The 27917-nt window shown below is 36.4% G+C and overlaps 1 protein-coding gene and 1 long non-coding RNA gene across 2 annotated transcripts in view; one reads left to right on the top strand and one right to left on the bottom strand.

The window, feature by feature from the left end:
• LOC141278955 (uncharacterized) overlaps positions 1-27917 on the top strand; it is an 89270-nt gene that overhangs the window by 30512 nt on the left and 30841 nt on the right. The gene's annotated exons all lie outside the window — the stretch shown is intronic.
• ZNF510 (zinc finger protein 510) lies at positions 6-26921 on the bottom strand. The gene is made up of 5 exons (XM_033857833.2): positions 26784-26921; positions 25889-25947; positions 10234-10360; positions 9848-9943; positions 6-7825 (listed from the first exon to the last, which is right to left on the bottom strand). The coding sequence occupies exons 1-5, from the start codon at positions 26851-26853 to the stop codon at positions 6126-6128; spliced, it is 2052 nt and encodes a 683-aa protein (XP_033713724.1). The 5' UTR covers positions 26854-26921; the 3' UTR covers positions 6-6125.

Genomic DNA, 27917 nt, shown 5'->3' with positions numbered 1-27917 from the left:
GAATGGGAGAAAATATTTGCAAATGAAGCAACCGACAAAGGATTCATCTCCAAAATTTACAAGCAGCTCATGCAGCTCAATAACAAAAAAACAAACAACCCAATCCCAAAATGGGCAGAAGACCTAAATAGACATTTCTCCAAAGAAGATATACAGACTGCCAACAAACACATGAAAGAATGCTCAACATTATTAATCATTAGAGAAATGCAAATCAAAACTACAATGAGATATCATCTCACACCAGTCAGAATGGCCATCATCAAAAAATGTAGAAACAATAAATGCTGGAGAGGGTGTGGAGAAAAGGGAACACTCTTGCACTGTTGGTGGGAATGGGAATTGGTGCAGCCACTATGGAGAACAGTATGGAGGTTCCTTAAAAAACTACAAATAGAACTACCGTATGACCCAGCAATCCCACTACTGGGCATATACCCCGAGAAAACCAAAATTCAAAGAGTCATGTACCAAAATATTCATTGCAGCTCTATTTACAATAGCCCGGAGATGGAAACAACCTGAGTGCCCATCATCGGATGAATGGATGAAGAAGATGTGGCACATATATACAATGGAATATTACTCAGCCATAAAAAGAAACGAAATTGAGCTATTTGTAATGAGGTGGGTAGACCTAGAGTCTGTCATACAGAGTGAAGTAAGTCAGAAAGAAAAAGACAAATACCGTATGCTAACACATATATATGGAATTTAAGAAAAAAAAATGTCATGAAGAACCTAGTGGTAAGGCAGGAATAAAGACGCAGACCTCCTAGAGAACGTACTTGAGGTTAATGGGAGGAGGAAGGGTGAGCTGTGACAGGGCGAGAGAGAGTCATGGACATATACACACTAACTAATGTAGTGAGGTAGATAGCTAGTGGGAAGCAGCCACATGGCACAGGGATATTGGCTCGGTGCTTTGTGACAGCCTGGAGGGGTGGGATTGGGAGGGTGGGAGGGAGGGAGACACAAGAGGGAAGACATATGGGAACATATGTTTATGTATGACTGATTCACTTTGTTATAAAGCAGAAACTAACACACCATTGTAAAGCAATTATACCCCAATAAAGATGTTAAAAAAAAGAATATTTTCCCTTTTTCTTCTAAAATTTTATAGTTTTACATTTTATATTGAAATCTCTGATCCATTTTGAATTATATTTTGAATAGGGTTTTAGGTTTAGATACGTGTGTGTGTGTGTGTGTGTAGCAGATAGATATATAATTTATTTTTTATATTGATCTTATAACCTGCAAACTTGAATTAATTTATTAATTCTAGGAAGTTTTTTTTTTCTGGATTTTTTGGGATTTTTGTACATACATAGACAATTATGTCATATGTAAATAGGTATATATTTATGTTTTTCTTTTATGATCTATATGCCTTTTTTTTTTTTTTTGCCTTATTGTGCTGGGTAGACTTCCAGTACTATGTTGAATAACAGTGATGAAGGTGGGCATCTTTGCCTTAGTCCTAATTTTGAGGAAGATATTCAGTCTTCCATTATTAAGTACAATGTTAGCTGTGTTTTCAATTAATTATCAAGTTGGTGACATTCTCTATTCCTAATTTGCTGACTTTAAAGAAAAAACCATAAAATGGAATTGATTTTGTCAAATGCTCTTCTGCATTAATATGTCATTTTTCTTCTTAGTTTAATATGTTGGATTACATTAATTTATTTTCAAATGTTGAATGAGCCTGGCATTCCTGGAATAAATTCCACTTTGTTGTGATGTTAGTTTTTATATATTGCTGGATTTGATTTGCTAATAGGCTTTTGAGGATTTTTTAATGGAAATTCATGAGAGATATAAATATTTAGTTTTCTTTTTGTCTTTGTCATGTTTTTGTGTACAGGCCTCATAAAATGAGTTGTAAAGTATTCCCTCCTTTTCTGGAGGAAGTTGGGTACAACTGGTGTTAATTCTTTAAATGTAGAAGAATTCTTCATTGCAATCAACTGAGCCTGAACATTTCTTTTCGGGAATGCTTTTTGCTATGAATTCTATGTATTTAATAGTTATAGAAAAATTTAGATTTTCTGTTTTATCTTGAGTTTTCATAATTTGTGGCTTTGTGATATTGACGTCCATATTGGTTGGTTTCACATAAAGTGTCAAAGTGACACACACAGAGTTTCTGTAGTGTTCCTTGATTATCCTTTCAGTATTTGTGTAGTGATATCATATTTTTCATTCCTGAATTAATTTGTATCATTTTTTTTCAGTCATAGTAGAGTTTTATCAGTTTTATTTCTATCTTCAAAGGATTAAGTTCAGGTTTCTTAGATTTTCTCTTCTCAACATGATTGAATCTCGCTCTTACATTATTTCTTTGCTTCTGCTTGCTTTGGGTTTTTTTACTCTGTTCTTTTTGTTTCTTGAGATGAGAGATGAGACTATTGATTTGAGACCTTTCTTTTTTTCTAATGTAAGTTTTTGGTGGTATGAATTTCTTGCTCAGCACTGCTTTAGCTCCAGTGCACCAATTTTTTTTTTTTTTTTTTTTTTTGCGGTACACAGGCCTCTCACTGTTGTGGCCTCTCCCGCTGTGGAGCACAGGCTCCAGACGCACAGGCTCAGTGGCCATGGTTCACGGGCCCAGCCGCTCTGCAGCATGTGGGGTCTTCCAGACCAGGGCACGAACCCGTGTCCCCTGCATCAGCAGGCGTACTCTCAACCTCTGCCAGTGCACCAATTTTGACAAGATTTTTCCTTTTTGTTCACTTCAAATTATTTTCTCATTCCCTTTGTAACTTCCTCTGTGCCATGAAACATTTAAAAGTGTGTTAATTTGCAAGTGTTTGAAGATTTTCTTTTATTTTGTAAAATTTTTATTGGAGTAGAGTTGATTTACAATGTCATGTTATTTTCTGGTGTACAGCAGTGAATCAGTTATATATATACATATAAGCACTCTTTTTTAGATTCTTTTTCCATATAGTTCATTAGAGTAGAGTTCTGTGTGCTATACACTAGGTCCTTATTAGTTATCTATTTTACATATAGTAGTGCATGTATGTCAATCCCAATCTTCCAATTGGTCCCTCCCCCACTGTTTCCCCACTGGTAACCATAAGTTTGTTTTCTACATCTGTGACTCTGTTTTGTAAATATGTTCATTTCCATTGTTTTAGATTCCACATATAAGCAATATCATATATTTGTCTTTCTCTTACTTCACTCAGTATGACAATCTCTAGGTCCATCCACGTTGCTGCAAATGGCATTATTTTGTTCTTTTTTATGGCTGAGTAATATTCCAAGTAGTTTCTCAGTTTATTAATTGTGTATCAAGCTAGTTAGCTGATAATTAAGCTAATTATGCTTTTCTCAGTTGGCAGTCAGTTCCTTAGAAAACTGGAAGATCACTAAAATAGCCAGTTGGTCAGGCAGGTTAATGGTACTTGGAGACTGCAGTCTCCACAAAACAAATTTGTTTCTCCCCCATTATAGTGTGAAGCTGCCCTGGTAGAAGGACAGAATATACGATTTCTGCTAGGCTTCTAGAGAGACCTTTAATGTGACAGAAGAGGTAGTATATACCTGGCAAGGAAAAACAAAACATGGAGGTAGGTCAGAGCAGATGTTATACCTGTTCTTTTGGGGTCAGACATGTCTCCTAGGAGATAGATTCTTGGACCTGAGAAAATAAAAAACTTTTCCTTGTAACTGTCAGGAAGTTGATTGGGAAGTAAAAATGAGAATTAATGATATGATGAATTAAATACATGACCCCAAGAACTAATTATTTTGCCCTCCCATTTGGTTGATCCTAAAAATCTAATTTATCATTGTTATTGTTATGCACAATTTTTTTGATTGGTACTTAGCTATAGCTATGTACCCATACATAGCTATGCAGACATAATTTTGAACTGGGAATACTAGTTTATTGAAAATAAATTTTGTTTTGGCTGAAAGAGATCTGAAGAACACTTCTGAATATTGAGTTTTCTCTTAGCAATTTTAGAAAATATCCGAAAGACGAGTCTGAGTGGGAGCTTAGAGCAATAATTTCCTTAACTATTTATAATAATAATGAATAATCTCAAAATATAATTTGAAGAATCAAAAGGAAAAATTTTCAGATATCACTTTTATAATTCTATGTTCAACACGTATTTTTCAGTGCCCAATATGTAGAGAGACTCTTCATAATTTTTTAATGCCCAATACATAGAGGGACATGTTATGAACAAAACAGAAAAAATTTCCTGCCTTCATGGAGGCTTCTTTTATTAGCTCGAAGACCCTTAGTAGGCAGGCAGACAGAAAATTGACTCTGCCAGTGTCTCTAGATAAGGAACCCATCTGTTGGAATAAAAGTTAATACTTGGAAAGGAGATGAACCAGGCAGGGAGAATGGAGCATTCATGACTACAGCATAGACCATGGTCTCCAGTTGATAATGTATTATCTGGAGAGGCTTCCCCACCAAGGAGACAGCAGATACAGCATGAGTGCCATCAGGGGACTTTGTCACCTGGCCTCCCATTCAGGCCACTTGGGTGAACTGGTTCCATCTTGGAGGGTAGATGGTCCTGAACTTAATAGCAAATCCAATCATAATCCTAAAAGATGATATATGAAAGGGGGTGTAAAGGAGATGATTCTATATATCTTAAGAAAACAGAGAAATTTTATGAAAGAATGACTTTATATTACCAACAATTATAAAGATGGAGTAAACAGTAATCTCTTGATTTTCAGGGAATATAGTACTAACTGGACATTATTTTCTCTTATCGCAGTTGAATCTTCTTCACAATGCTGCTGGCAGCTCTGGAGTAACAATGTAACTGGTCTGTGATGTTTCATTTCCAAAGTCCTAGGAGGTATTCTCCTTTTCTAAACTTGATTCAAATACCCTTCAGTGAAACATTATCAGGCCAGAAAGACAGGGTATTTTGGCTCATATGAGGTATGTGCCATCCCTGTTCATAAAAGGAGAATTTGTTACTAATATGGTCATTAGTCAGTTATATGCAATATGTTTACAAATGACAAGTTAGTATATGAAGATATTTAAAATCAGTAGGAAAGGGATGAATTAATCAAATGGCATATGGAGCACTGGCTACTAATCCAGAAGAAAATAACTACATTCTTGTATCAAATGACATCAAAGGAAACACTGGATATATACACACACCTTTACTGTCTATCCGGTAAGATGGTAAATGTTTTGCCATCAGTATGATATGGATTCAGGTAGCAATCCTGAATCAGGGTAGTGGGGGCTTGATCAGCAACTTGATTCCAGTTAGTCTTATCAGAGAATAGTCTCTTACCATGTGAATCTAGTTGAACAACCCAGACGTTGTGCTCAGCAGCTGTGATTTTCCCCCCACAGTTCACAGTGCCAAACAGGGGTCCTTTTATAAGCCTATAGTTTTACAACAGGCATGTCAGATAGCTAGGTACAGTAAGAACCCAAGAGTCAATGAAAACGCACCAAGTTTCATCAGAGGGAATACTGGCTAGAGTTGAGAACATCTTTGTGTTCTGCCCAGTGACAGGAGCAGCCACATTAGTTTTGTGGTCTGCATAATGGCACTGAGGTTGAACATTCAGTGTCCAAGTGGTTTCAACTAGCAAAACCATCAGTGAAACAGGCCCAATTAGAGTACTTATGAGTTGAGGGTCAAACTGAGCCAGCAGCTTTGCTTAAGGCAGCAAAGTGGGGGATACATTTCCTCTCTAAGGGATAGTTGCTACTATTCCATGTATGACTGAGATACTGCTGGGACCAAGGAAGTCAGAACTAGGTGTGGCATACAACATGAGCATTCTCAGTCTACTAGACAGTCACAAAGCCCCAGTTAGATGAAAGGGAGATAGGGAAATTTAGTTTAGCTATGAAATTCTTACTAATGAGATTACCAGCGCATGTAATATGAGTTATCTAACAAGGCATGACTCCATCCAACAGGGTTTCCAGAGAACCTTGAAAGAAATCCTGTGTGAATTCTCTGATACACTCTCAGAGTTGCCTTTTGGGCAAACTTCTTCCTATATTCAGACTTATATGGTTTTTCTCCTTTGTGAATTTTCTGATGTCAAATAGGTTGGTCTCTTAGTCAGAAGAATTTTCCACAGTTATTATATCAATTTGGTTTTCCCCCTCCCTGAATTCTCTGGTATACACTTAGGGTTGACTTCTTAGGCAATATTCCATATTCATTACATTCATAAGATTTCTCCCCACTGTGAGCTCTCTGATGTATTCTAAGGTTTGATTTCTGACCAAAAGTTTTCCCACATTTATTACACTGAAAGGGTTTCTCCCCTGTATGAATTCTCTGATGATCACTAAGGATTGCCTTCCGGACAAATTTTTTCCCACATTCATTACATTTAAATGGTTTCTCCCCAGTGTGAATTCTCTGATGAACTCTGAGGGTTGATGTCCGGGCAAAAGTTTTCCCACACTCATTACATTTAAATGGTTTCTCTCCTGTGTGTGTTTTCTGATGCTGAATGAGATGGTCTTTTCGCCAGAAGGATTTTTCACATTCTTTACAGTGATAAGTTTTCTCACCACTGTGAATTCTCTGATGTATTCTGAGGTTTGACTTCTGGCCAAAAGTTTTCCCACATTCGTTACATTGAAAGGATTTCTCCCCCGTGTGAATTCTGTGATGATCTTTGAGGGTTGACTTTTGAACAAAAGTTTTCCCACAATCACAACATTCATAGGGTTTCTCTCCTGTGTGAATTCTCTGATGTCCCCTGAGGGTTGACTTCTGGACAAATGTTTTCCCACAGTCATTACATTTATAGGGTTTCTCTGCTGTGTGAATTCTCTGATGTGTACTGAGGTGTGATTTTTGGGAGAAAGTTTTTCCACATTCATTACATTCAAATGGTTTCTCTCCTGTGTGAGTTCTCTGATGTTGAATGAGGTGTCCTTTTTGACAGAAGGATTTCCCACATTCATTACATTTATAGGGTTTTACTTCATAGTGAGTTCTCTGGCATACTTTGTGGGCTTTCTGGTAAAACTTCCTATTTTCATGACATTCAAAGTGTTTATCTCCAGTTTGTGTTCTGTCATTACATACCAATGGATTCTCTTCTGTGAGAGTTCTCTGAGGTTGAGTAAGGTATGACTTCCTGCTGAAATTATTCCCACTTGTAATACATTCACAATGTTTCACAGTCATGTTAAATTTATTGTATTCCTTGATAGCTGACTTCTCACAGAAGGATTTCCCACACTGGTTAAGATGAGAGTGTTTCTCTCCTGTCCCAGTTCTTTCGTGGTCAAAGAGAGTTGTCTTGTCATAGTTTTTCCTAAACTCTTCATCTTTACAGGATTGTTGTCCTGTATGAGTACTCTTATGTTTAACACAGGCAGCCTCAACATAGAAGGCTTTTCCAATCCCATTAAATTCAAAAGCTTGCTTTAATGTTTGACACTTCTGATGTTCAGGAAGATTTTCCTTATAACTGAGGGCTTCCTGATTTTTATTATATTCATAAAATTTCTCTCCAGTATGAGTTCTTTCAAGTTTAATTTTGAAAGGCAAATTTTCACATACATTATAACAATCTGTATCTTTTGTTGAGTAGGTTCTACTATTAATGATAAATTGAGAAATACTTTGTGAATTCACTCCACATGAGTCACATTTACAGGACATTTTTGATGAAGAAACACGAACTATGTGCAGATTAAATGGTTTTCTCAAAACTTCTTCTTCCTCTCTAGGCAACTGTTTATTATTTATAAATGTTACTTGCTGCAGGTGTTTGTCTTTGATTTTTTTGTTCCTCTTGATTAGATTTTCATCTCTGTAGTCTTCTAAAACAGAAAAATTGAAAACACTTTGAATCTTACTATTCTTATGGATGAGGCTTATAAACATATAGCCTTTGTTGCATTTCATTTTTTGGTTTCTCAAGATTAATTTGTGGTTTTGTGTGTATGAGAGAGAGACACCCTCCTTTAAAAAATAATATTGACACAGTGAAAATTAGAGAGGAAACTGGTTATAAATACATTATCTGTAGTTGGATTGTGATAAATTGGATTTTCCTACCTGGGTGGAGAAGGGAGAGAAATTAGACTTTTATGGGAATGATTTTAGGGAGCAGGAAAACCAGATAATTAATACAACATGGGGGGTTATAAACTTAAGTAGAATAACAAGAAAATTAGGAGATAATAAGCATTGATAGGCTAGGCCCAACAGGAGAATGGTTTGGTTTGAGGAAGTAAATTACAGTAGAGGTCCAACATTATCTAGGCTCTACTGGTAGAATCCTCAAGAGTCTTCATACTTCAATTTGATATCATTCCTTATTTCCATTCAGTCTTTCAAAATCAAATTAAATTGATAGCACCAACCTCCTCATGATTAAATGAAGAGGTTTATAGCTCAGGATAAAACCCATCTTGCAGCTGTGAGTCATAGAAATACAAACAAGTATGACACTGATAAAAGGAAAATCAATTCTTGTAATTAAATTAGATTCACTGCTCAATTCTGGCTGTGATACCTTTGACTTATATCATCTAACAAAAGTGCAGATAAGTGAACCTGATCACTTCATTCTAAATTTCCACATTTCAGTTTGATATGAGGGGCGCAATTTTAAATGAGGTATCATGGAAGACCTTACTGCAAAGATCCAAATTCCTTATGCATTCTAGATGCCCATCCTTTCTGGCTTATATGAACTGTGAATACTATTTTACTTTTGGTTCATCTTGTAACTTTCTGTTAAGCATGAAACATAATTTATATTTGCATAAAACTTATATGTGCAATTTAACAGTATAGAGTGAACACTCATCGAATTAGAAACCATGTCAAGAAACAGAACATAAATGGCTCTGCAAAAATCCCTGCCTGGTAACAACTTCCTCATGCTTAAGAGTTCATCACTCTCCTGATATTTACCTCCTTGATTTTCTTTGTAGTTTTACCACCTATATATTAATTCCTAAAAATGTAATTGAGTTTTGCTTGTTTCTGACATTTACATAAATGTAACCATACATGCATATTTATATTTTTTGTTTAATATTATGTTTGCAATCATTGTATAAGATTTCATATAGCTGTATAATTCTCCCTTAAGAAATACTATTCTTTTATTCTATTGCTGATGAGCCCAATTTTGGCAAAAATAACCAATATTGCCGTAAATATTGTTTTATTCATTCTAGAGAATACAATCATGCCTTTTTATAGGGTATACAGTTGGGAAAATGATTACTTGGTTACAGGTGTGTAAAACTTTAACTATTTGATAACATCTTCCTGATTTCATAGTGGTTTTATCAGTTTACATTTTCAGTCAATAAATAAGAGTCTTTAATATTTTACATCTTCCCCATGACTTGCCATTGCCAGATTTGTTAATCTCATTTCATGCTATACATATTACTCACCTCACCTTATACTCTACTTTGCATTCTGTGAAAAGTAATGAGATTGAACACATTTTCAAAGATTTAACAGCTGTTTGAAAGCTCCTATATATAAAGTCTTTCACCTAAACTGAGTTGCTATGCTTTCCTATTTAGACTTGCAGAAGTTTTTACATTTTCAGGATGCTTATCCTTTCTAGGTTACTTGTATTGTATATCTATTCTGCTACTCTGTGGCCTGTCTCTTCATCCTTTTAATGGTATCATTTATGAACAAAATTCTCAATTTTAATGTAGTCAAGTTTATTAATCATTCTCTTTTGACTGGTGTTTTTTGTGCCTTTGGGACTTATAAGAAAAGTCTTGAAATATGAAGGTGTTCACTGCAAAACTGACCTTCTGGAGTCTAACTACCCCACAGAATTCTATTAGTGCTCAGTAACTCACCTTTATGGCTCTGGTTTGAGAATTCTTCCTCTAAGAACCAAGGCTCTTCTCCTTGCTCCAATTTGAAGATCACCTCTGGTTTGAAAATGCAGTTCCCTGTAAACAGGCAACAACTGAGTACTTAGGCCAGATGACGAGCTTTTTAGTCTCCAAAAGTGGAAAAAGCTTCAGGAACAGCATCCTGAAGGCCCTCAGCTGAATTTATCATTGGCAGTTGGTAACGGCAGTCAAACACTTTCTATCCCTCAGTAGGGCTTGGTTATATTATATTCCTTAATAAAAAGCCTAAATGACATTAAAATCTAAAGTATTCATGTGTACTGATGCATAAAAAGGAAATGCCTTCTGTATGGAGTTATGAGGGTAAGTTATGCTTATATGCTCACCCACTGAGACTAGGTTGTTGTAGTTCTCTAGCATCACATCTCTGTAGAGGGTTTTCTGAATAGGACCCATTTGCTGCCACTCCTCCTGGGTGAGTTCAACAGTTATGTCCTTGAATGACACTGATGCCTGCAAGAGTACATTTCTGTTTAATCTGGGTTTAGAATTAGATGACATAGGAAATACGCATGAAAACAGTTCTTATGTTTACTGTAAAGAGCTGAAACAAATATAAAGGATGCCTATTTTGGATCTAATTTTAGCTTATACTTTGGAGGTGCTCAATTAGTAAAAATATTAATAACTTAATTTGTATGTACTTATGAGTTATATACTTGTACTCTCAATAAGTATATTAGTAAAACTTCTGTCTTTTTAATTTATTTTTTAGCAGAAAAATATAAATACACTTCCTACAATCTTCATCCCACTCTACTACCCTGGGCATGCTCCAGTGAAGCGGTCAGCTATGACCTGTGGCCAAATCCAGCTTGCCACTTTTTAAAATAAAAGTTTTATTGGGACACAGCAACCACCCTACCCCCAATAATTTTGTATTGTCTATGGTTGCTTTTATGCAAAAACAAGCAGAGCCTAGCAGTTTTATCAGAGACTTTATGACTACCAAAACTGAAAATATTTACTACCTGACACATTACAGAAAAAATTTGCCAACCTCTGGACTAACAAATACAATTAAAGGGAAGACTGACAGCATAAAAATAACAAAGAAAACACAATTTATAGAGGCAGATGTATGAAGATTGAAAGGAAAAGGATGCAAAAAGATATATACATAATCACTAACCAAAAGAAAATTGATGTGGTTATATTAACATGAAAAGCAGTAGACCTGAATGTAAGAAAGTATGAAATATATATATATATATATATATATACACATACACATATATATAAATGATAAAATGATTCTTTTAACAGAAGGTATAACATAAATTGATATGCTTCCAAATACAGCATATCAACACAGCTTCCAAATACAGTCAATTCTCATTATTCAGATTCTGTATTTGCAAATTCACCTACTCACTAAAATTTACTTTTAACTTCCAAATTAGTACTTGTGATTTTGCATTCATTTGCAGACATTCACAGAATGATAAAAAATTTGCCCAATACACGTTTTCCCAGCTGAATCTGAACAAGATAATGCCTTGCCTTCTTGTTTCAGCTGTTGTACAGTAATCATATCCTTTTTGTAGTCTATTTAGCACTTTTTTTCATTTTTGTGCTATTTCTTGGTGGTTTCACATTTTAGAATGGCCCCATTGTGTATTACAGAAGTGCTATCTAGGGACTTCCCTGGTGGCACAGTGGTTAAGAATCTGCCTGCCAATGCAGGGGACACAGGTTCAAGCCCTGGTCCGGGAAGATCCCACATGCCATGGAGCAACTAAGCCCATGCGCCACAACTACTGAGCCTGCGCTCTAGAGCCCATGAGCCACAACTACTAAGCCCGCGTGCTGCAACTAATGAAGCCCACGTGCCTAGCGCTCATCCTCCGCACAAGAGAAGCCACCCCAATGAGAAGCCTGTGCACTGCAATGAAGAGCAGCCCCTGCTTGCTGCAACTAGAGAAAGCCCGCTCACAGCAACAAAGACCCAGTGCAGCCAAAAATAAATAAAAATAAATTTATAAAATTCCATATTTAAAAAAAAAAGAAAAAGAAGTGCTATCTAGTGTCCCTAAGTGCAAAAAAGTTGTGATATGCCTTATGCAGAAAACAAGCATGTCTAATAGGCTGTGTTCAAGCATTAATTACGGTGCTGTTGGCTGTTACTTCATGTTCATGAATCAACAATATTACTAAATAAGATGTTCTTAAACAGAAACACACATAACCAGGTTACATATTGATTGGCTAACCAAAACGTTGTGACCAGGAGCTTGCAGGAACCTAATCCTGTATTTCCCCTGGGAGCAATGATTCAGTATTTGCTAATTCAGTGTTCATGGCCACTTTACAGAACATAACTACAGAGAACAATGAGTATTACTGTATATTGTATATATATAAACAATAGTTGAGAGAAATTAGATATACAGACACACAATTTTAATTAGTGTTTTTAATACAACTCTCTCAGTAACTCACATGACAAGCAGACTGAAAAACCAATAGCGATTTAGAACAGGGGTCAGAAAATTATGGGCCAAAGACCAAATCTGGCACACTACCTGTTTTTTTGAAAATAAAATTTTATTAGAACACAGCTCATGTTCATTTGTTTATGTATTATCTATGGCTGCTATAAGACTAAAACTGTAGAGTTTAGTAGTTCAAAGAGAGACCATATCTCCCACAAAGCCTACTATCTGACATTTACCAAAAAAGTTTGCTGACCACTGATACAGAAGACTGAAATGACGTAATTACCCAACTTGACTGACTGAAATATAAAGGATAATCTGATCATAACATAAATTATTTTCTGCTACACTTTGCATATGATAAAACAAAAACAGTAAGTCTCGCCAAATTAGAAAAAATTACAATCATACAGTGTGGCTTTAGATTTTAGCTCAAAGATGTAGAAAGCTGAAAAGAGCAATACTAACATCTTACAAGAACAAAGCTTGGTGAACTGAAAATTAATGTATTTTTGAACTCATTAGAGAAATGAAATTGCATGGCAAACAATCTGAAATCAGGAGAGAGATAGGTACCTATAGGGAGAATCAGGACCCATTCATTTGCTTACTGAACCATATGCTAAACTCCATATAAGAAGATAGGAAGCTTAAGCTATAAAAACCACATGTATGCAAATGTGAAGAGTGTGAAGTCCCTAGGGAGATGGTATGTATCACAGACACAGGGTGATTTCTACCTTCTTTGTGAGATTTTCTCAAGGAAGCCAATCTGTCATAGAGAGGATTGGGGGAGAATTCAGAAGAAGCCCCTTTCTGTCCCATGTGGTGATAGCTAGTGTAGAGGAAGAACAGTCAGTGCTTAAATCCACTCAGACTCATGCATATCTCCACTAAAGAATACTTAATCTGTAAGGGGAAAGTCATCAGAACACATAATGTGATTGGTGGGATCTCACTGCAGTAGGAAGAGAGCAGTAGCAGACACTACCAAAAATGCTGCCTAGACCTATCTGTTCTATCTCTTCTAAGTAATAAAATGCTGAGACCCAAGTCCTCAGTACCTAAGACAGGTTCAATTAGAAGATAAACCCCATTCCCAGAGAACTGGCATTATTTGGCCTGTCCGGTGGTTTCCTAGACCACCCCTCTTCATTTGACATGACTCAAAGCTGTAAATAACATTTTCCCTGGGGACAAGACATTACTTTTTTAAAAAAATCATGGGATATTGTTTACCATCATGGCTACTTGACTACTACAGACAGTTTTTAACAGCTAAGGGAAACAACAGTATTACTAAAATGCTTAAAGGGAAAAGCTGGAGAATGAGATATCCAGAAGGGGCTTTGAAAAGCTCAGGTATATTCCTGATGATCTAAAAGGTGACACACAATCCCTGGGCTGTGTTCACATTCAGGAAAGACCCGAGAAGGTACTAAACCCTTGCCTCTCACTAACCTTGAGGCTCTATGAAAAAAAAGTGAAGGCTAATGTGGAGTAATAAAATGCTGGGCTAATTGCTGAAGGCATGCCCCAACATACACACAGAGTAACTTAGCAAATATTGGGAACCTTATTGGTTACAAGTCTTTAAGGAAATCATTGTCCAATTACTAGCTGGCTATTTAATTAATGGAGCAGTGACTTCAGTTGGCTACACATGACAAAGAATACAGATTCTACAGAATTAGTTCAAAAGAGTCACTAGACAAATACATAACAACAGCTGCAGTTGTTGAGATTCTGATTACACATTACACATATTTTAAATGTCCAGTTTTCAACAAAAATTTGAGACGTAAACAGATGAGAAACTATTACTCATATATAGGAAAACAGACTATGTATGAAACAGTGTAAAATCTGTCTCTGAGTAAGTTCAGACATTGGACTTACTAGACCAAGACTTTTCATCAGCTGTTTTAAATATGTACCAAGTACTAAAGGAAACCACATCAAAAGAACAAAAGAAAAGTATGGAAACAATGTCTCATCAAATAAAGAATATCAATAAAGAGACAGAAAGTATACATATATTGAAAAAGCAAACTCAAATTCTGGAGTAGAAAGTACAATAATTGAAGTGAATAATTAGCCCTAGAGGGCTCAAGAGCTGAAGAGGCAGAAAAATCAGCCAATCTGAATATAAATCTATTGAGATGACCCAACCTGAGAGTATACAGTAAAAATAATGAAGGAAAATGAACAAAAAGTCTCATTGATTTGTGGGTCACAATCAAACATAGCAACATTCACATACCAGAAGTAGAGAAGAGAGGAAAAAGGGCCTAAAGACAAAGAATAAAACTTGAAAGCAGCAACAGAGAGGTGACTCATTGCCTCCAAAGGGTCTCAAATAAGATTAATAGCTGATTTCTCATTAGAAACCAGGGAAACCATTAGGCAGTTGTATGACATATTTAAAGTACCAAAGGGAAAGACTGTCAACCAAGACTTGAATATTCGGCAAAACCATCCTTCAAAAATGAAGAAGAAATTATGACACTCCTAGGTAAATAAGGATTGGGAAAATGTCATTAGTATACCTGCTGTATAAGAAATATTAATAAGGGAGTCATTCAGGCTATAATGAGAGTACACTGGAAAATAACTCAAAAATCCATATGAAGAAATAAGGAAAACTATGTAGGTAAAAGTAACTACAAAGGTAAAAATATAAAAGACACTATAAATGTATTTTTTTGTATTTATTTTTCTCCCGTATGATTTCAAGACCACTACATGAGGCAGTAATTAGAAATTGCTACTAGTATACACACATGTATAAAGTTGTTAATTTAGATGACAATAACAGCATAAAGGAGTGAGGAGGGTGTGAAGCTATAGAAGAGCAAAGTTTTAGTATACTATTGAAATTAAGTTTGTATTCATCTGAACAATACTGTTATAGTTGTTAATTGTAATCAACAAGGTAACCACTAATAACTGGGAAAAAATGTAGTAAAGGCACAACAAGGTAACTGAAATGGTATACTAGGAAATATTGACTTAACACAAAAGAAGGCAAAAATTGTGAAGTAGAAAAACAAAATGGACATATCACATACTCAGAGCAAATGTCTAAATAGAAGACAAATGCTTCTTACATTAAATGTTAATGGTTAAATATTTGAATTAAAAGGCAGAGACTTGCAGAATGGATTGAAAAAATATGATCCAATTATATTCTGTCTACAAGTAACACTTCACATTCAAAGACACAACAGTTTGAAAGTAAAAGACTAACACAAGATATATCATGTAAACAGTAACCAAAATAGACCTGGCTTGCCTATACTAGGATTAGACAAAACAGACTTTAACTCATTATTGACTGGGAGATTTCTGCAAAAACTAATGCCTGTGGCCAGCGATTTTTATTTCGCCTGGCCAAAAATTAATTCTGTTATTTCACTGACACTTTGCAGGTTATTACATTTAATAGTTACACCTGACACACCTGTAAAGTCTTCTAATTTTTGTGAAATGTTGTCTTCAGTCCACTCTTCTGTAGAAGCAAAGGAGCAAGTTCCAGCACCTTGAGTTTCATTTTCACTTTCCATATCAGAATCAATGATTCTGTTGGTCCAATATTCAAATCATCTGAATCAGAACTATATTCTGAAGAACTATCATCTTCTGAGAGACTAGTATATATGTCACTTGGACAATCAGAGAAAGTTATCTGCATAAAATTCACCAAAAAATTCTTCTTCACTCAAAATTTCATGATGTGTCATTTTTGAAAATTTTACGTTTATAATATACACAAGGTTGGAACAGAAAAGCTAACGGAGCAAAATGTGAATGACAATGACAATCATAAGTTGTATACTGAACCCTTGATCAATTTTAAGGTCTAACAACTTCACACAGTGATGTTAATTTTATCACTCTCTACAAACATATTGATACATCTCCGGTCAATAACGTTCGGGTAACAAAAGACTAAGTATTAATATATCTCTGGTCAATAATGTGTTAAGACAAAAAAAGAGAGAGAGAGAGAGAGAGAGAGAGAGAGAGAGAGAGAAAGGACATTTTACAATGGTAAAAGGGTCAATAAATCAAGAAAACAAAAGTTATAAACATACACGTACCTAACAACAGAACTTCTGTTGGCAAAAACTGACAGAACTGACAAGATAAACTATTCAACAATAATAGTTGGAGATTTTATTGCCCCACTTTCATAATGGATTGAACTACTAGACAAAAGATCAATATTGGAAGAACACACTTGAACAAAGCTGTGAACTGTAGATCACAGATATCTACAGAAACACTCAGGCCAACACCAGAAGCATACATGTTCTTCAGTAAACATGGAACATTCTCTGGTATAGACCATATGTTAGGCATGAAACAAGTCTCAATATATCTTAAAGGTTAAAATCATACGAAGTACCTTCTATGACCAAAATATAATGAAACCAGAAATCAGTAAGAAAAGGAAAACTGGAAAATTCAAAAATATGTGGAAATAAAACTACACATTCTTAAAAAATCCAAAAGATCAAAGAATAAATCAAAGGGAATCGAAGGGAAGTTAGAAAATATTTTGAGATAACAAAAGAAAAACACAACATACCAAAACTTATGAGATGCAACTAAAACAGTGCTTAGAGGGACATTTACAGCTATAACACCTACATTAAAAAAAGATCTCAAATCAATGACCTAACTGTATATCCTAAGGAACTAGAAAAATAAATGTGAACTAAACCCAAAACTAGCAGAAGGATGGAAATAATGAAGATTAAAGCAGAGAAAAACCAAATAAAGAATAAAAAATATAATCAACTGAATGTTGGTTCATTGAAAAGATCAACAGAATTGATGAACGTTTAGGCAGACTAACTAAGAAAAAAGAAGACTCTAATTTACTAAAATTGGTAATGAAAATGGGGCCATTATTACCGACTTTACAGAAATAAAAATGACTATAAGAGAGCACTATAAACAACTGTACACCAACAAACTAGATAACCTAGATGAAAAGGACAAATTCTTAGAAACATACAAACTATGAAAACTGAGTCAAACAGAAATAGAAAATCTGAAGAGTTCCATGTAAGGAGACTGAATTAGTAGTTAAAAACCTCCCAACAAACAAAAGCTTAGGACCAGTTGGATTCACTGGTGAATTTTACCAAACATTTAAGAAGAATGATCACAAACCCTTCTCTAACTCACTCCAAAATAGAAGAGGGAACACTTCCTAACTCATTCTATGAGTTACTTTTAACCGAAGTCAGACAAAGAAATCACAAGACTAAAGATCAATATTCCTTAGAAATATAGATGCAAATCTCCTCAGCAAAATACAAGCAAACCAAACCTAGCAGTATATTAAAATGATTATACACCATGACCAAGTAGGATTTATCCCAGGAATGTAAGAGTGGCTCACCAAAGGAAAATCAATCAATGTAACAGCACAGTAATAGAATGAAGGAAATAAACCACATGATCATCTCAATTGATGCAGAGAAAGCATTTGACAAAATCCAACACGAATGATAAAAACACTCAATAAACTAGGAATAAAAGAGAACTTCCTCAACACAATAAAAAGCACTTTTGACAAATCCCAGCTAACGTCATACACAATGCTAAAATAAATGACAGGAAGTTTTCCTCCAAGGTTCAGGAATAAGACAAGGATGTCCACTGTAACCAATTCTATCATTGTACTGGAAGTTCTAGCCAGAGCAAATGAGCAAGAAAAAGAAAAAAAGATAAAAGTGGAAAGGAGAAAAGTAAAATCACCTCTAGTCAGACTACATAATCTAATATATAAATATATATAACACATAAACACTAAATCTACAAAAAGTTATTGCTAATAAACTCAGCAAATTTTCAGGATTCAAGATCAACACACAAACATTTGTACTTCTAAACACTAGCAATGAACAATAAAAAAATTAAGAAAACAATTCCATTTAGAATAGAATAAAAAGTAAATACTAAGCATAAATTTAACCAAGAAGGTGCATGATATATGAAAGGGATAGTACTTCAGACCCAGGTGTGAGACATCCCAGGAATGCAAGATTGGTTAAACACTGATAATTCAATCAGTATAATCCACCCCTTTAACAGAATAAAGAAATAAAATTATACTGTTATCTCACCAGATGCACAAAAAGCATTTGACCGAATTTAATACCTCTGTGTAATAAAAATTCTCAGCAAACTAAAAACAGAGAGAGCTTCCTCATTCTAATGAAGGGCATGTACAAAAACTCTAAAGTTAAAACCACACTCAGTGGTGAAATATTATTTTCCCCCTCATGTGAGGTAGAAGAAAAAGATTTCTATTATCATTTGTATTCAACATGGTACTAGAAGAATAAAAAGAAATTAAAGACATAAAGATTGAAAAGGAACAAGTAAAATTTTATTTATTTGCAAAAGACATGATGTGCATTTAAAATCCAAAAGAATCTATCAAAATAAGCTATTAGAATAAGCGAATTTAACAAAATAGCTAGATATAAGATCAATATCTAAAAATCCATTGTATTTTGATAAACCAACAACTAAAAATGAAATTTAAAAATATTTACAGGGCTTCCCTGGTGGCACAGTGGTTGAGAGTCCGCCTGCCAATGCAGGGGACACGGATTTGTGCCCTGGTTCGAGAAGATCCCACATGCTGTGGAGCGGCTGGGCCCGTGAACCATGGCCGCTGAGCCTGCTCGTACCGAGCCTGTGCTCCACAACAGGAGAGGCCACAACAGTGAGAGGCCCGTGTACCGCGAAAAAAAAAAAAAAAAATTTACAATATCAAAATAGATTAAATACATAGGAGTAAATCTAATGAAATGTCAGACTTCACCTCTACTCTTAAAAAACCCCAGCAGGGGCTTCCCTAGTGGTGCAGTGGTTGAGAGTCCGCCTGCCGATGCAGGGGACACGGGTTCGTGCCCCGGTCCAGGAAGATCCCATGTGCCGCAGAGTGGCTGGGCCCATGAGCCATGGCCGCTAAGCCTGTGCGTCCGGAGCCTGTGCTCTGCAACGGGAGAGGCCACAGCAGTGAGAGGCCCGCGTACCGCAAAACAAAACAAAAAAACAGCAGGATTTTCGGTGGAAACGAAATTTCTATCAAAACGCATAGGATCAAAATTAGCCAATAAGTTTTTTAAGAAGTAAAACTTTAATGCCTACCTGATTTCATGACTTACTGAAATACAACAGTAATTATGACAGTGAAGTACTAGTAAAAAGAGAAATAACTGGATCAAAGGAAGAGAATACAGTCTAGATATAGACCACTTGACTGGTTCACTTGATTGAACAACAGAGGCCCTGCTGCAATTCAGTTGACAGAGGATGGTCTTTTCAACAAATGGTGCTAGGGCAACTGGATATCCATATGGAAAAATGAACCTTGACACTTACCTTGTGCCATACACAAAAGTAATTCCAGGTGAATCAAGCTCAAATAATCAAGCATCCACTAACAACACAGGAGAATATCTTCATGATCTCAGAGTAGGGAAAGATTTTTCAAACATGACACACAAAGAACTACCATTAAAGAAACACTGATACTGAGCTTTATTAAATTTCATAACTTAGTTCATCAAAAGACACTAGAAATAGTCAAGTCACAGAATGCAAAAACATTAGCAATACGTACATCTGGCAAATGACCTGTATTGATAATATAGATGTAGCTCCTACTAATCAATAAAAGCAAATAATTCAATTAAAATAGAGAACTGAACAGTTACTTTACATAAAAGATATCTACATGGCCAAAACACAAATAATGGTGCTCAATGCTAGTATTTATCACAGAAAGCAAATTATAAATTTCAATGAGAGACCACTACACATGGCTAAAGTCAAAAAGGCTAACAATAGTGAGAATTTGGTACAGATAGAAGTATAAATTGGTTCAGCCACTTTAGAAAGCTACTTGTATAACCAAGAGAAATGACGATATGCCAAGAGACACAAAGGAATGTTCACAGCAGCTTTATTCATAATAGTCCCAAACTGGAAAAAACACAAATGAAAAACCAACAAGAGAATGAGCATACCATCATACATTCATATAATGGAATGCTGCAGCAATAAAAAGTATTAAAATACACAGCAACATTGATGATCTAAAAATATGTACAGAGAAAAAGGCCAGACCACCCCCTCCCCTGAAAAAGTGCATGCATTGGTATGGTTCCATTTATATGGTGTTGAAAATGAATTTATACTTTTTTTCCTGATAAGTGAGGTTAGATTACTGGTTACCTCTGCAGAAGGGGGCAGTTATTATTAACTGAAAATTGGAAGGAAGGAAAGAAGCTTCAGGGATGATGGAAATGTTTTCTCTCTTAATCTGGGTGGTAAATTATATGTATATACATATGTAAAAATCCACTCAGTTCACAATTAGAGTGTACTTTACTAGTATTAAAACTGTACCTCAGTTAACTAAGTAAAAAATTTTATAGTTGATAATTAGGGAAGGTTTATTACATTATCCCTTTGTATCTTTCTATATTTTAACAATTTCTCAAAATGCCACTAGTAAAAATGAAAGAACTTGGTCAACTCTGGACAAAAAGTGTCCAAAGACAAATAGTGAAATAGGGAAAAATATCTGTCACATATGTCAGAATAAAAAGATAAATCTTTAATAATTAAAAAATTATTTAATAATTAAGAAGCCTTTAAAATTAGCAAAAAAGAAGACTGATTCACAAAAAAGAAATATAAATGACTTTAAAAATATATGAAATTATGCAAAATCTCAGCTCTCATACACTTCTACAACAGGGATCACCATTCTGCCCTCCTATCAGAAAAACTCTGGAGTCACCTGGACTCTTACTTTACCCCTTTCATGTCTTTCCCATTCTGCTAGTACTTCCACATTAAAAACAAAATTGCTTTTATTACATGAATTTCTTCATATCATATCATATGCTAGAACTCATGACAACATCAAACCCTTAAGGATGGCATCGAAGGACTTCTAGTGTTAGGGGCTTTAGTCCAACTCAAAATTCATACATTGAAGTCCTAACCCCCAGCACCTCACAATGTAACTGTATTTGGAGATAGGCTTTTATTTTATATATAATGAGGTCATTAGGGTAGGTCCTAATCCAATTCGATTAGTGTCCTTATAAGAGGAGGAAATTTGGACACAGATATGTACAGAGGGAAGATTATGTGAAGACAGCTATCTATAAGCCAAGGAAAGAGGCCTGGAACTGATTCTTCCCTCACAGCTCTCAGAAGGAACCAAGCCTGTCTTTACCCTGATCTCAGACTTTCAGCCTCGAGACCGTGAGAAAATAAATTTCTGTTGTTTAAACCATCCAGTCTGTGGTACTTTATCATGGCAGCCATAACAAACTAATACACCTAGTCTGGTCCCAAGATTTCTCCATCTCTCTTAGTGTTCCCTGAGAGGAAGTCCAAAGTGTAATAGGCAAAGATTCTTACTGGACCTTGTATCCCTTGTTTAGTCCACTTGATGTTATTCTTTCAAGATGCAGTAACCTGCCCATACTCTGCAACAAAATTCCACCCATCCTTCAGGACTGACACAATTCTTTTCAACTTCCACCTTTGATCAACTGAGCCTATACCACCAGTCTGTCCTTTCTTTGACAAACTTCAAATCCTGATACTCACTGAATTCAAATGATCAATCAATCAACTAATTCCTTTAATCCTGACTTTGTTTCCCATGTATGAGGAAGAAATCTTCACATTATTCCCAGTATCTCCTGTGTATCACCTCCTTCAAGGGGACTGTATTTGTCCACAAGAAGTTTAGTCCTTCTTATAAGCATGAAAAGAATCCAGAGGCGATCTGATCTTAAAGGTTAAGAGGCTAAATGACAACATATTAGAGGAAGCACAATATAGAGGGAAAGTCAGAAAAACTTCCTCTTGGAAAGCCTTTCATTCAGAAGAACAGGCCTATTTGTCACAAGCAGAACAAGTGTGCACAGGTTTGTAAAAGAGAAGATAATAACGGAATGGGCTCTATCTTGTAAGAAATGAAGTGGTGGTCTGAGAAGAATATAAATCCATATTCTCTTGGTGGCCCAGTTCCATATACATAGGGGATGATCTTTTATTTGGAACAGAGTTTAATGAGCAATTTCAACTAGGAAAGCTGAAAGCCTATGAAGATGAACCCATGGTGGTTCCAGATCTTGGAGCTAATGGTCTAACCAGACAGACAAACACATATCAGGTAATTTCCACTAATGTAGGAAGTGCAGATAGGTGAAAGACAGAGGGCTATGCAGATTCAGAAGAGGACTGGAAATTAGACCAGAGGGAGACAAAGGGGAAAAAAAAAGCATTGTTTCCTGGATGAGGCAATCAAAGCTGACTCATGACAGGTCAAAAGCAAAGAGCCAGACCGCCCATCCATTAAAATGGCTACTATGAGAAAAACAGAAAATAGCAAGTGTTGACAAGGATCTGGAGAAACTGAAATCCTTGTGCCCTGTTGGTGAAAATGTAAAATGGTGCAGCCACTGTTGAAAACAGTATGGCAGTTCCTTGAAAAATTAAACATAGAATTGTCACATGATCCAGCAATATATCCACGAGAATTAAAGGCAGAGTCTTGAAGAGATATTTGTACACCTATGTTCATAGTAGCATTATTCACAATAGCCAAAAGGTGGAAGCAACCTAAGTGTCCATCACAGGATGAATGGATAAACAAAATGTGGTATATTCATACAATGCAGTATTATCCAGCCTTAAAAAGGAAGGAAATTCTGATACATGATTCAACATGGATGAACTTTGAGGACTTTATACTAAGTGAAATAAGACAGTCACAAAAAGACAAAAACTATATGATTCCACCTATTTGAGCAGTGAAATTCATAGAAACAGAATGGTGGTTGCCATGAGCCGAAGAGAGGGAGGAGTGGGGAGATGCTGTTTAATGGATATAGAGCTTTAGTTTTGCAAGATGAAAAGAGTTCTGGAGATTGGTTGCACAACAATATAAATGTACTTAACACTACTGAACTGTACACTTAGAAAATGGCTAAGATGGTAAATTTTATGCTATCTATATTTTACAATTAAAAATAAAATGAAAAAAAAGAAAAAGAAAGTAAAGAGCCAGGTGACTCAGTTGCACTGGCTGCCATAATGAAATCCCATAGACTGGATGCGTTAAACAACAGTAATTTATTTCCTCACAGTTCTAGAGGCTGGAAGCCCGAGATTAGGGTATCAGCATGGCTGGGTTCTGGTGAGGTTCTCTTCCTGGCTTACAGGTGCCACCTTCTCAAGGTGTCCTCATATGGCCTTTCCTCAGTGCCTGTGTGTGAAGTCTCTCTCTTTTCCTCTTCCTATAAGGCCACCAATCCTATCGAATTAGGATTCCCACACATAACAACTTCATTTAACCTTCATTACCTCCTAAAAACCCTGTCTCCAAATACCATCACATTGGGGGTTAGGGCTTCAACATAGGAATTTCGGGGGGACCTAAATCAGTCCACACCACCAGGTGAATGAAATGAAGACTTGGTCAATCCAGAGAAGACAATGAGAATGGGATATGAGGCAAGAGTCAGGAACAGTAGGATGTGTTTAAGAAACTAAATGAGGTTTGGTTTTGCTTTAAAGTTATATACTGAATTTTTTAATGTCATATTTCCCACTAGATTGTAAATACTATTAAGAAAGAAAAGTATCTGTATTATTTAAGTTGTAACTAGAGCACGTGTCACCTCCTTGCAACATCTTGGCTACTCAATAAAGTCAAGAAAGTCAGAGCAGCAATAAAGTAAAAAGACAAAATGAAATCTGTAATGTCTCCAAAGCCTGAATGTTATTCTGAGAAATTGGGAATTTTATTGTTTAGGGATGAGAGGCCACAGAGGTGATATACAAATGCATGATACATTACCTCATTAGCATTTAGATGAACTACCCATGTGGAAGGTGTGCCTGAGTAGGTGAAGAAAGAGGTGGGACAGATCAGTAAAGAAGCTATTCTACCAGTTCAGTTGAGAGAAGGAATAAAGTAGAGGAATATGTTTAAAATACATTAAATTGAACCATATAAAATTGCTGTTATCTCTGATCTACACAAATAGGAAAAGTACCCAGACGTGATATTGGCCAGATGTGGCAGGAGTTAAGAGAGTGAGAGAGAGAGCAACAGGAGTCAAGCATGCATTCCATTTTTTGTGGCTTGGGTGCCTGGCTAAATGGGGTGATACCATCTATAGGGAAAGATGAGGAGGATTAGTTTGGGAAGGGCTGTGAATGTTGACTTTTACTTTGAATCAGTTGTGCTGGAGATACTTTTAGATACCTACAGAGAAATGTTGAGTCAACTATGTCCTGTACGGTAGCCACATATGACTATTTTAAACTTAAAAATTCAGTTCCTCAGCCACTCTAGCCACATTTCAACTGCTCAAGAGGCATATATGGCTACCGGTCACCATTTTGGAAATGCAGATATAGACCATTTCCATCATCACAAAAAGTGCCATTGGTCAGGGTGGGCTGCAGAGCCTCATTTGGGAGACCAGCAAATACATCATTGTTAAAACCAGAAATGGGATGAAATGAGTCAAGAAGAATAGTTAGAAGAATAGTGAGAAGGAATAGAAACTTGTGGAGGAGACATGTGAAAGGGCAGGAGAAGGAAGATGACTCCATGAAAGAAACAAGAGGCAGGACAGTGGCAGAGGAGGGTGTCACACATACTAATGCAGGAGACCTTCCAGAGACACAGAGAGAGGGGAGTCAGGCAGTGAGACAGGTCTAGTGAGGTAAGGACTACACAAGACCCATTAGATTTGACTGTAATTAGGTCACTGGTGAGTGCAGGTCACAGGCATATGAAGAGAGACACCAAGGCTTCATGCAGTGGACTGAAGTATGAATGGAAAGTGTGGTAACATTTGCCAAAGAACAGTACTTTAAACTGTCTGCTAAACAACTTGTTTATGACAGGTACTTGAGAGGAATATTTATGGAGAGCTATTCATACAGCCATTCATACTGACCTCTAGTTGGTCTAAGAATTATCCCTGGATCCAACAGGATAACTCAACTTCTGTTTTACTTATCCGAACACCTGTTTTAACAAAAGCCCTGCTTTGGCAATATGCCCTTTATTTTCAGTGGAATTCTTTTCAGGGTTGTCATTGGAAAGATCTGTACTATCACCTACATGAAGACCAACAAAGACATTTCTCCTGACTTTGACAACTTTAAATTCCATGAGGAATGTCTGGTTTAAGCTTCTCATCAACATCATTCTTCAAATATTGTCTGTCTAACTCTCTGCCACGGCTATCAGAAAGGTCAGAAGAAATTTGCAGCTGCACTTTGGAAAATCTGTAATATCAGAGGACCTTTATCTATCCACATGACAACTCTGCTGTGCTATTCATCTGCTTTTCTATTATCTTCCTTGAATAATTCTGATCCGTTTCTATATCTACTTTGCCATGTTAATTAACCATCTATACAATCCATTATAAAAAAAAGGTGTTAATGAACAACTCACCTGAGATATGTTCATTTTCTGCTGCTCCTGAGAGAATGCAGAGAACTGTGAAGAATAAGCTGGGGGTAAGAAAAGAGGGATGGAGTCAGGAAAGGTCTGGTGAGCTTCTGTATTCACTAGCCTAATCTCATCACACCAGTTGGGAAAAAAGTCTCTCTATGGAAAAATGTTCTGTTGATCCTTAAGGAGCAGGAAGCACCACATAGAGACAGCACTCCCTGAATATGTACATCTCTGATATGATCATATGGATATAACCCTGTTTTTCATTTCATTTCATTTTTACATCACTGGGTGATGTAAATTATTTTCCTATTGATTTAAAAAAATGTATGTCCTCTCTGACTAATTCACAAAAAACTAAAACAGAGGATTAATATTAATATCCTATTATTTACACCTTGAGTTAGAAAATCAACAGAAAACTCTGAACAAAAAGATAATGACAAAATATTTTAAAATCTTTTTGTTCTGATTTGTTGCAATTTCTCAAAAAGACTTTTGATAAGACACTTTTAGTGACTTACCTGTGACAGAATGAACAGTGCTGTGTTTTGAACAGCACTGTGCTTTGCTCCTAGCTCTGTCCTGGGTGACCAGGGGACATACATCTCAAGTTCAGTATTTTGTTTTAAGGTTTTAAGAGTCAAAAGTAGAAATCTTTTCCTATATTATCATTTTGTGATTCTATATGTTCAGGATAAAGGAAGCCACAGCCTACCTCTAGATGCCATGTGTAATGAACATGGTGTGACAGTGGCTCAGAATCTGAAGGAATGAGAGAATGAAGAAAGTGGGGGGTTATTTAAGGACTGAAGACAGAATTTCCTTGACTCTGGCTGTGGCTTTACCTGTGCAGTGTATCAGTCACCCATCCCTTTCCACCCCTGCTCACCACCTTCTGCAAGCTGATCCACAGTTTCCACGGTCACACAGTCTGTGACGGATTCTGGATGTGGTGACATCACCAAGTCTGGCTCTCTCTAGGCAAGGTGATTAAGATCTAGCTCTTAATCACCTTGGAGCGAATCACAACCTGCTCCTTTCTGGGTTCTTCTGCATCTGTTCCGAAGCTCTGATGAAGGTGGTTCCTCTGAGATGTGACTCTTGTCCCCGCCTTTCTGCCACAAAAGAGCTGCTTTGTTCCAGAGATGCTGAGACTTAGGCCTAGGAAACAAATGCATTTGAGTTGAAACTTGCATATAGAGCAGTGTTTCTCAACTTCAGCACTAATGATATTGTGGGCTGGATAACTCTTTGTCATGGGGGTGAGGGGCGCTGTCCTGTGCATTGTAGGATGTCAAGCAGCATTTCTGGCTTCTACCCACCAGGTGCCAGAAGCACTTCTCCCAGTTGTGACAACCAAAAATGTCTCTGGACATTTCCAAAGGTCCTCTGGGGAGCAAAATCACCCTGGTTGGGAACCACCGGTGCAGGGCCTTAAACTTGCTTCTCCTGGAATTCATTAGAACTCTTTTATCCATTATGGTAGCCACTAGCCACAACCCACTATCAAGCACTTGAAATGTGGCTCCTGCCACATGTTGAAGTAACATTTTTGATATATTGAGACAGACACAATATGCTCTTACAATTAATTTCTCTTGTTTCTTTTTAGTTTTTAGCGTGGCTATTAGAACATTTAAAATTACATACGTGGCACACCTTCTCTTTCTATTGGACAGCACTGCACTAGAACATCAGACTGTGCTTTCTGAGGACAGAGACAGCCTGAACAGTGCAGAAGTTTCCAGGAGCCTTAGTCTTAACCCAGAGGCTCTGGAAACATTCCACAATTCCCAGAGTAAACACACCTGTCACAGAGTGAGATTCAGTTCACACTGACTTTACAATCACAGTCCTGGGGATTTGGGGACAAGTCACTCTGCTAGTGCTGTGATAGCTGCAACACTGGGTTTTGGGTAGGCAGGATATTAGGAACAGCTTGAATTTGGGAGGAAAGTATACCTTTTTTTACATCCTAGCTTCCTCACCTTTGTGACCTTGGGTCTGTTATTTCACTTCTCTG

This window comes from Tursiops truncatus, chromosome 6 (assembly GCF_011762595.2).
Source record: "Tursiops truncatus isolate mTurTru1 chromosome 6, mTurTru1.mat.Y, whole genome shotgun sequence".
Classification (NCBI taxonomy): Eukaryota; Metazoa; Chordata; class Mammalia; order Artiodactyla; family Delphinidae; genus Tursiops; species Tursiops truncatus.
This window is presented reverse-complemented; position numbering and strand designations above follow the sequence as displayed.